At 40.2% G+C, this 11,084-nt stretch overlaps 1 protein-coding gene across 1 annotated transcript; it reads left to right on the top strand.

The window, feature by feature from the left end:
* The first annotated feature begins 1,799 nt into the window (after positions 1-1,799).
* ppp5c (protein phosphatase 5, catalytic subunit) lies at positions 1,800-10,202 on the top strand. Its single transcript, XM_022204171.2, is given in 14 exon segments — positions 1,800-1,909; positions 4,664-4,905; positions 5,596-5,698; positions 5,701-5,742; positions 5,961-6,082; positions 6,169-6,234; positions 6,358-6,456; positions 6,609-6,714; positions 6,949-7,091; positions 7,707-7,794; positions 7,888-7,928; positions 8,045-8,223; positions 8,322-8,403; positions 9,041-10,202. Coding segments are annotated over 14 exon segments (1,473 nt in total). The 5' UTR covers positions 1,800-1,812; the 3' UTR covers positions 9,104-10,202.
* Positions 10,203-11,084: the final 882 nt, after the last annotated feature.

The raw sequence follows: 11,084 nt of genomic DNA, 5'->3' as shown, positions 1-11,084 counted from the left end.
CTCACATTCCCCTTGACCTTCATCTGTCTCTTTCTCTAGTTGCTCGTATATCTCTGTGCTCCTCTATTTGTGTTTGTTTTAACTTTCTCAGGACCCCTCCAACGCCCATGCTCATGCATCGTGCACCCGAGAGGACAGCAATTTCCCTCCTCCCTCCTCCCAGCAAGCCACATTTTCTCTACCTCTCTCCCTCCCACACTGCCTCCCACTCACTGTCTGCGTTTACTCTCATGTGGGGCTGAGGCTGTAACGTCAGCTTGCTCGCAGTCAATCTTGTCGTGTTTTTTTTTTTTTTTTTTTTCCATCCCTCAAGCGCTACTAGTAAAACCATCACAGAACTAGACGTGTTATGGCTCAGAAAAAGAGGCGAGTCATAGCTAATCTTGCTAAGAGAAAGTGAACTCACACTATGAGGTTAGTAAGTGTACGACAGGGGTCACGGTGAGTCATCCAAGTGTTTGGCCTCTTACTCTTCACTGCGGGATGTTGCATGTGAGTCAGGGCAGCAGACTGGACTGGGCTGTATCCTCTGTGTCACATACTCCTCTTGAATGTCTCCTTCTCCGCTGAACTTCTAACCCTAACCAACCAAATCCCAAATACTCCAAACCACAAACCTATATCTGAAAGGGCTGACGTTTTGGTACTCAAGACAAATGTCCCTCTCCTGACTCCACTGACCCACAGCACTGGATCTCACTCCAGGCATTATAGAGTCTCTCGCAATGGAAAATTGCTTCAGCTTGGATGTGTTTCTGCTTAAGGTTGCGTGCTGTTTTCACAAATAAGCTACGTGGGGCCGGGGTGGGTCAGATGCCATGTGTGAGTGAGTAAAGTTGTGGCGATGTGCACCTGTGCCGTGTCCCCTCAGTGCTGCATCTGTTGTTGCTGGAGAACAACAGTGACGCAAAAAGCTTCCACTCCAACATCCTTGGCCTAAGGGCACCTGGATGACAAACAAAAAGACTTGTGACTGAAACTACTTTTTTGCGACATGAGCCAAAGTTTTATTTCAAGGGAATTTTTTGCCGCTCAGTGACGTACATATGTGTTGACAGGTTGTGTATTTAAAGGAACAATTCCAGACAGTAAAATGTGAGTCATTTAGCTAATCTTTAACTAATGATCTGGTAATGACACATGACTCATTATCTTATTTTTTTCTGGTTAACCTCATATGAAAATAGTTCGCTCTATCAGCATTTTAATAGGTACCTACAAACCCAACCAGTCATGCTGCTCAGTTTTATAGGTATGTCATGGTTATTTCAGTGAATGTATGCACTGACCCCTGCTGGTTAACAAACTAAAAGAACTGAAATGAAAATATTATTCATTCTTTATGTTGAAATGCTATTGTTGTAACTTATCTACACACACACACTTTACATCTATTTAAACTAATGTGACACCAAAGACAAATTGACAGGCTAACACAAAACACACCTGCAGTCATTATGGAAACCCTCCCCAAAACATGTGTGTTCCACTTAACCAAAATTTCACCACTGGTACATTCAGTAATTACCACAGTTTCATTTGGCTTATGAACTGTAAAAAACTCGAGAAAATTCTGTAGTTTCATGTCCTGTGTTTGCAGCGAGGTTTTTATTTATTATTTCTGCGGTATATATGTATTTTCAAACGATACATCACTTTTACATCACCTAAGAGTCCAATAATTATCCCTGATAACAACTGTGGTCATGTTCATCCAGGAATAAGAACTTTATCTTTTCAGCCTAACTTCAAAAATCACAAATGACAGTTTGAGCAAAAACAGACTTTGCGACCTTTGCGACAATTCAGTCAATGGCGCACGTATCGGAAAACGGCAGTGAGAAGAAGATGGCGGAAGGAGGTAATGATGCGGAGCTACTCAAGGAGAAGGCGAATAAGTACTTCAAAGGTAATTTGGAAGACCTGTCAAGTCAATGGCTTTTTTCAGCAGTTAATAACAGACAACGTTGCGACCGTTAATTACAGAGGCGATATGATTGCATCGCCGTTTACTTCAACCGGATCCGGTGGCAATCATTGAGCTAAGCTAACATCGTTCAGACGGCATGCTAACTGTAAAGCCCATTCATTGAACTGCAGCACTGAACTGAGACAGTCGCTAGCTGCCTGCTGCTAGCTAGCCGCACTCTCAGCATCATCGGTGATAACCCATGCCGTCACTCGTGCCTTGTACATGGCCCGCTTGTTTAGATTTGGCACTTTATGTGGGTTTTTAAATGTGTGGCCATGTGTTGTGTTACGCAGCGACTCAACTGATTATATTTGTCTTTGTAGGGGGTTATCGTGTCGTTTTAAGGGAGAATCAGTTACAACTCCTAGAATATTCTGTTAGCCGGCGGGTGTGAGTGAGCAGCAGCGGCTAGTCAGAGCCTCCGCAACTTATAACAGCAGTTCTCTGCTTGTGCTCCTCTGTGATTTGGTTGCCAGTTCTTCGTGAGAAAATAGTTTTTACTGATGTAATGTTTTCAAGCAAACTCAAATCTCCCAGTAGTTTTGGGATTTTTAGAGGCCCGGTGTTATAGAGTTCAACTGGTGTTTTAACTGCCGGTGACAATACGCGTGCGTCAGGCCGCAGTAATAGAGGTGACTGTGCAGATGCCTGTTCAAAACAACGTAAACACGAATAAATCGTTAAAGTGTTGGTGTGGTCAGCATTAGCGCTTGTCTCTTACAGTTGAGTGTAACACGTTTCGGTGTTTATAGCACGTTTAAAGCAACAGCAATATAAGCCAAAGTGCTTTCCAGTAGAGAAATAAGATTGGCGCTGCGAATTTAAGCCAAGAAGTTCAAATATTAATTTTGAGACCATACAGTATTATTTATAGTGTGATTTTATCTTAATAATTTAGATATTACAGTCCCCGACAAAGTGATATAAAATAGAAATTTACCTGGCAGTTAAGAGTAAGTAATATAATATTACCAAGTCTACCAAATGACCTAACTAATTTAATAATAACATTGAACGCCCTTGTAAATTATACATGGAAACCCCTATGAATCCAAAGATTCCCTGTGAGCAAGCACATTTGGCACAGTGGAAAGAAAGAACTCCCTTTTAGCAGAAATAGACTTCCAGTTGAGCGAAAAGCTGGGTAATTAGTACCATTTAATCTTTTATTATTGCTTAAAACCAGAGATGGTGTTTTGATGATATTGTTGTGCTGAATTATTTGAATTTTGCTGATTTTTGGTAGTAAAACAAGTGTAGCCTCCTAGTATAGCAGCAATAAGTTCTAACTAAGCGTTACCTTGTTTATCAGTAATACCACAGTTTGCTCTAGCTCGAGTTATTCAAGTTTTCCGATTGCACAGTCAGAACAAGATTTATGAGGCCACATAGCAGTTGTTTTGCAGATGAAGATTAACATCACAGCATGACTTTTTATGTGGAAAAAAAGTGCTGAGATGTTGTTGAAATATGGAGACACAGTCATCAAAATATATTTTACACGCCTACGCATCTGTCTCATAGATCTGATAAAGACTAGTCAATTGGAAACTACATCATTACCAGGGTTGACACTGTCATGAGTCATACCAGGTGCAAAGGAAAGGCTGTCTGTTGTAGGATTGGCAGGATTGTGCTTTTTCTGAGATACGCTGCTTAAAATATATTTTGATATTTATTCCAAGCAGTTGCAGTGCAATTTTCTGTCTCAATAAATGTATTTCTTCATTCTGGTAGAGATTGTCATGTTAAAGTAGTAAATTGTGGCAGGTAGTGTTGTTTACTTATCGGAAAATATCATAGAAATTGCAAAACCTGACTTAGTTTGTTGTCTTCTTGTAAAGGCCATGGCCTGTTTATAAACAGCGTTTTATTTTTCACTAATTTGCAGATCAAACACTCATGTGCAGAAGTAAGCATTTAAATTCATTTCAAACTCTGAGATTTGTGCAATCTATGCTAGCTGCTTTCATTCATTTGTTAATGGTTTCTTAATCCATGAAAGGTCTCCAATTGTGCTTTATAGAGTATACAACACTGTTTTTTCAGTGAATGTCTCCAAGAATCTCTATCATATATAGTATGGGAATAAGAATAGCATGTATCATGGCAATAATGTAGGCCTCTAAGCATTTGTGCTGTCAGCATTATTGCATATGAAAGGCTACACAGCTGAGTGAATAGTGGCTGTCTCCTTATAGAATGCTCACTAATGGGATTAAAGGGTTCTCATAACTTCCATTCTCTATTTCCTAGAGCAAAGTGTGAACAGTTGTCCATGCACATAAGTTGTACGTGTCTGTGTGTTGCCTGGATCTGAAATAATGTGTAGTTTGAGACTAAATGTCATCTTGGATTTTTATTGTTGTGATAAAGCGGAAATGTTTTTATGGATTTATTGATACAGTTTTTTTCCTGTACTAGCTGACTGAAATCTACAATGTCTGTATCACCAACCCCTTCCAGACACTTTATCACTTACCCATACTGTCCCTAAATAGTAACTAAAACCAGTAATAATCATATACACAATATTGCTGTATTGACTTCTTATTATGTACATAATGAAACATAGATTACTTAACTGAAATTAGCATACTAATCAATTAATTGTCACAGCATTATTGTTCAACTGTGGTATAAAATCACAAGCAGTGTTTAACCAGTGAAGATGTGACATTTGTTTTTCAGAGAAAGACTATGAAAATGCTATCAAGTACTACTCAGAGGCTTTGGAGCTCAATCCATCCAATGCCATCTACTACAGCAATCGAAGCCTGGCATACCTACGCACAGAGTGCTATGGTTATGCCCTGGCGGATGCGACGAAGGCCCTGGAGATAGACAAAAACTACATAAAGGGGTATTACCGCCGTGCCACCTCCAACATGGCACTGGGCAAGTTTAAAGCTGCACTTAAGGACTACGAGACGGTAAGAAATGTAGCATCATTGACTGTCAGCTGCCATGTGGTCTGCACCTAGAACATACAGGACATTAGCAAATTTTACAGTATAACTTATTGTTTCTGCTGGTTTTCTCAAAAGAAAGAGCTCTACAGTTCCATCTGTTTATATGTCACCATGAGTTAGGTTCTTAGTGTTGCCCTAACACCCTGAAATAGGAATTATCCTTTAATCCAGTCATGATGCCAATTAGACAGAAGTGAAGGCACTCAAACTACACCTAATTTAGTGTCAATTGTTGTTTGGGCTGTTCTCTTTTGTTACTGGGACTGTGGAAGCAAGAACTTCTAAAGCTCAGCGTTAGTCAGCAAACTGACCAATTGTGTTGTGACAAAACAAAAGGGTAGTTAATCCTGACAAAGTATGAAAGGTTATAGCTAGAATTATATGTATTTATAGAAATCTGAAATGCATATGGAAGAACTTTGTGTGACTGGATAGTTTATATGTGGTCCATTCACAGAACCAAGTATTCTTTGTCCACCAGAAACCCTTTGCATACCATAATTAAGAAATTTGACCCTAATGCACTTGTATTACCATTTACCTCCTGTTTGCTGCAGCTACACTGAGTCACTGCCTCTATGTCTGGCTCAGTGGCAGTTAATGATTAACCACTGTGTTTCTTTTCATATCATTTCCCTGCTATGATGATAGGTAGTAAGGGTCCGACCAAATGACAAGGATGCAAAGATGAAGTATCAGGAGTGTAACAAGATTGTGAAGCAGAAGGCTTTTGAGAGAGCCATCGCCAGTGATGAGACAAAAAATCTGTTGTTGACTCACTGGACATTGAAAACATGAGTAAGTTTCCTCTATGATTGTTTGTTGATCATTTGACATCTATCTGTCTGTCTATCTATCTAAACATGTTATGTCTGTAGTGTATAATGTGCTATAATCAAATTTGCAGTGATTGATCAAAGCTCAGTATCGCATTGAAAGTAGCTAAAGATAACAATATGCGCTGGTGTGAGCCCTTTGATTTTCTTCACTGAAATCAAGATGACCTTGCATTGCAGCGATCGAGGACGACTACGTAGGCCCCAAACTTGAAGATGGGAAGGTCACATTGAAGTTCATGAAAGAGATGATGGATTGGTTCAAAGACCAGAACAAACTGCACAGAAAGTGTGCTTACCAGGTAATCATGTTTATTCTGTCAAACATACTACACTCACTGAAGGGAACTTCCTGTGCCTGTAATTTAACTTTATTGTGCTCTTTCAGATTTTGGTGCAAGTTAAAGAAGTTCTATCCAAACTACCAAGTCTTGTTGAAATCGAGTTAAAAGAGGTGAGTGTTTTGCAGATAACCACTAGTAATGTCAAGTAAAAGTCACATCAGTTCACAAACAACAATGGTCTGCCTATTACAGAGGGAATTGGACTTAAAATGTTGTCTTTCTTTTTGCCACAGACAGAAAAAATAACTATTTGTGGTGACACCCACGGGCAGTACTACGATCTCCTCAACATCTTCAAGCTGAACGGCTTACCCTCAGAGACCAACCCTTACGTATCCTTTTTTTTAAAAAGGACAGACACACATCACATTTTAAATTTCTGTTTAGTGCAGTCCTGGTTTGTACTATTTTGTTTTTGAAATGAAGCAGCCAAATGCCTCATATCCCGACCTTGTGCGTCATAGTGCTTAACCACAGAATTCAGCTGTTCAATGGTGACTTTGTGGATCGTGGCTCTTTCTCCGTTGAGGTCATTCTTACCCTTTTTGGCTTCAAGCTGCTCTACCCCAACAACTTCCACGTGCTTCGAGGTGAGGGCACTCGCACGGTGTGTGCGCTTTACTGCCAGACCATGTCCTTTAATGTGTCACGCTAAGTATATGTCTGTTGTCGAAACTTTAAAGGTCAACACAGAATGCCATTTTCTTTTTTGGTCATTATTGTTTTCACGTTTCGTCTTGTTTCTACTTATGAACTACATACTTTGTTGTTTATGTGTTTAAACGGGATTGTACAATACACAATAACAAGCTTCATACCTGCAGGTAACCATGAGACGGACAACATGAACCAGATGTATGGATTCGAAGGAGAGGTCAAAGCCAAGTACACGGGCCAGATGTTTCAGCTTTTCAGCGAGGTCTTCCAGTGGCTGCCTCTCGCACAGTGTATCAACAGCAAAGTGCTGGTAAGCTTTCCCAGCATTAAAGGCAGTGCACTTTTAAACTATTTTTAATTCTGTTAAAAAATAAATAATAATAATAATTTAAAAAATATATATATTTTGGCTGTTTCTGCTGCACCATGTGCTCCATTTGTCTGTCAGTAATAGGGAAGGGTACGGTAATTATTAGGTCATTAAATCCAAAATTTGCTCAAACACCTTTTTTTTTTTTTTTGCTTTTTTTAAAAAAAAAAAAAAGAGCTACATTATGGTATCTGCTTGTTGTACACAGTTTGGGTGCTGCATTGTAGTCTGGTGATTAATACTAACTTTCTGTGTTCCATCAACAAAATTTCAAAGTAAATATATTACAAGAAGTGTTCCATTTTTAAAATTGATTTAGAATTAAATAAGCTAATTCTTATGAAAATCTTTCTCTTTTTTCCATCTAGCCCTACTGGTTGATACCAAAACTCTGTAGCCACTTGCAACCTGCAAAGAGGTTTTGTGTTGTGAAGATGCTTTGTGTTGATAAGATCGTGTGTAAGGATGCCTGCTGTTGTTAAGGATCTTCTTTTCACAGTGGCTGCATGTTTTGTACTTTTGCACTCACAGATCTGATATGTTTCTCCTTCTCAGGTAATGCACGGAGGGCTGTTCAGTGAAGATGGTGTCACACTGGAGGATCTCAGGAAGATTGATAGGAATAGACAGCCTCCTGACTCAGGTAGGGTCAGGCTCCAAATTCACCATCTATGTAAAACTCAGTCCGAAAACACTTCTAGAACAGATTTTAACATCCTCTGCCGCTCTTTCACAGGTCCCATGTGTGACCTTCTCTGGTCAGATCCACAGCCTCAGGTCAGTTCCAATCTTTTTAGAATGCAGTAAATGTATTTCCATCACATTGTCGACGAGTTTATCTGTTTGGATTGTTCATTATTTTGTCCTCTTCTCTGTCTCTCTTTCTCATGCAGAATGGCCGGTCGATCAGCAAGCGAGGAGTGAGTTGCCAGTTTGGGCCAGATGTGACAGAGCGCTTCCTGGAACAGAACAAGCTGGACTACATCGTGCGTAGTCATGAGGTTAAAGCTGAGGGCTACGAGGTCACTCACTCAGGGAAGTGCATCACCGTGTTCTCAGCACCCAACTACTGGTACGTAATCATACTGTTTATCGCAAAGAGTCAAGTCAGCTGTTACCGAGGCTGAGCATTCCAACCTGTGCATGTTCTGCATCCTCTGTCCTCCCCAGTGATCAGATGGGAAACAAAGGAGCATATATCCACCTCAGGGGATCAGACCTCAAGCCAGAATTTCACCAGTTCACTGCTGTGGTGAGTATTTTGTATTCTAGTTTGTGATTTTTACCAGAAATCTGTTACTATTATCAGGTGCTAACTTTATAATATTCTAAGACAGGTCTTATATTTGTCTTTGTGTGCACTGGTTTTGATAATGATTTACTTAAGAGCTAAATTGTGCAGATTCTGAATATGTGGTTAGTCCTACGCACAATGTTGCTGTGACATCTACTAGACCTCAAGCTTGATTTATGCTCCTGTGTTAAATTTATAAGGACACTATGCTGTAGCTTATGTAAGTGTCCTGCATTGTCAGCATTTGTATTTCCACTGTTGTGTCTATGTCTTTCTGCAATTACACCACCACAAGGCTAGGCAAGGCAAGTTTATTTGTAAAGCACAATTCATACACAAAGCAATTCAAGGTGCTTTACAATGGCAAAGAAATACATTCAGGCTAGGTACCAGGGGGTTTCTGTGCCAGTGTGTTGAGATTCTTTGTGTACTTCAACCAGCAGCAGCTGAAATTGTGTGGATAATGTTGTAGTTGAAGCTACAAAAGAAGTTGAACATTTCTCCTCTTTTTTTTTAATCCAGTTTACCAACAATTATTAACAAACTTGCTGTGGCTGCATCTAATGTGTATCTTCTTCACATTCTGCTTTTACAGCCTCATCCGAATGTCAAGCCCATGGCGTATGCCAACACGCTAATGCAGTTGGGGATGATGTAGAGGCCACGCTAATCTGTCTGTGACACTGATGACCTCCCATCGGACCTGAACCATCCCTGCCACCTCATTCCCTCCAGTGCTTGGACATGCTCTCGTTCATGCTTAGCCTAAGGGATCCCTCTCCCCAACAAACTTCCGCTAGTTTTACGCAGAAAATACGTGGTGTAGTTCAGATGGGAAGAGATCACTTAGACCAGCCCAGTCCAGAAGTGGATATGTTCTTTACGTTATTGGTTAAAACTGGAAAATCTCCATTTCCATTGTCCATTTGCCTGCTCATGTATTCCATCACTGGGTGAGGAAACCAACGCTGAGAATTTCAGATGAGTCTCTTTCAAGCTGCTTGGTTTTTAAATATTTGATATACTTAGCAGATGGCATCAAATATCTGGTATGTACCAAAGATCTGTATTGAAAATGATTGTTCAGTTTTTGCAAGGAGCATCTGACTCTGAAACCTAGCATTGTACCGTTGGCCTGCATACACAGTTTAGAGCTTTGTAAACTGGTTCAAGTGCAGCATGTCTATCAGTGTTTCTCAAAATACCCTACAGTATAACAGTTTACTTTTTTATTTTCCAGGAATACAAAATTTGATCACGTATATGATCCCACTCCAAAAAAAGAGAGATCGATTATCTCTGGGTACACTCTTAAAGGTGCTGTTTGCCATTAGTGGTGTGTTTAGCTGGTTCAGTCATGTAGCTGGTAACATTTATTTTGCACTGCTGCACTGCTTCCTGTTGGGGAGGATACGGCTGCTGTCCATGTTTTCATCCTTGATCGTCATTGTGCCACTCACCCGGCAGCTCCCGCACAGTCTACTCTCCACAGTAGCTTTGGTGTAAAACAAACACTGATGGCACTCTAGTTCCCAATACATGTTAGATTACTGGTGACTTATTAACCCCGTGTGTGGATTTCTTCAATACACAAATGTCCAAAATGCAATCCTGTCTTGAAACGCACAGCTACATTGTCCAATGGCCCTCAACTTTTTAGATAAATACACTAATGTGTATGTATATATACTGTATCATTTAAAGATTCTGTGTAATGTTTGGAGAAAATTATTGAATAAAAAAAGCCAGTCCAGTGATTTTAGAAACAAATTGGTATTTTTATTCATGTCAACAAAGTTTGCGCTTGTCTGTGCACATTCTGTCTTCCAGGTCACGATAACGCTAAGTGCTTCAGCAGGAGTTGACTGGACTTTTTTTGGGTTCTTAAAGGCATTACAACTCTCACCCACGAGGCTTCTTCACTTCTTACCATGTGATGATGACTCTCAGGTATATGTTGTCATAAAAGGCTGTTAAACTGCCAGGTGAAGGATGACTAAAAGTTTAATGGTAGAGAAATTTTCAGGGCTGGGATATCAAGACCGTTACGAAGCACCTGCTTAGTGATGTCTTAGAACTCTTCCTCTGTTTAGAGGTGGCTTCCCAGTTTAATGTAGGTGGCTTGCTTAACTCACCTCTCCATCTATCCATGTTCTATGTCCTGAATGTGGACACAGAGGACAGTAACACCAAACTGAAGAAAAGAAGAACAGGTGGACCCACACTGTCACCTGCTATGTTGCTGGAGAGAAATTTGTAAGGATTTTCTTCTAACATAACGTCCTGGTGCACATCAGAACCAGCAAAACTCACACAAAAACTGGTTCACTCTTCGGATAAGACACACACAGGGGAGCCAGCTACTCAAGAGAAGAAACGGCAAAGGTAGACTGCATTGAGAAAGGAGTTAAAGAAGACATGTATGTTAAACTGCAAATGCAACAGGAGGTAGTCTATCACGCTACTTATTAAAGTCCCTGTTACCATTATTTCACACCCCAAAGCATGTGAGCCTTGGGTGGTTAATGAGCAACTACTTAAGTCATTTTGAGGTGACAATATGTACCTGGGTCTCTTCAGCTGTCAGAACTAACGAAGCCTCTTTGGATAAGAGGTGAAAATGTATCCAAGGACCAAAA

This window comes from Acanthochromis polyacanthus, chromosome 13 (genome assembly GCF_021347895.1).
Source record: "Acanthochromis polyacanthus isolate Apoly-LR-REF ecotype Palm Island chromosome 13, KAUST_Apoly_ChrSc, whole genome shotgun sequence".
Lineage (NCBI taxonomy): Eukaryota > Metazoa > Chordata > Actinopteri > Pomacentridae > Acanthochromis > Acanthochromis polyacanthus.
Note: the sequence above shows the minus strand (reverse complement) of the source record. Positions and strands in the feature narration are given on the sequence as shown.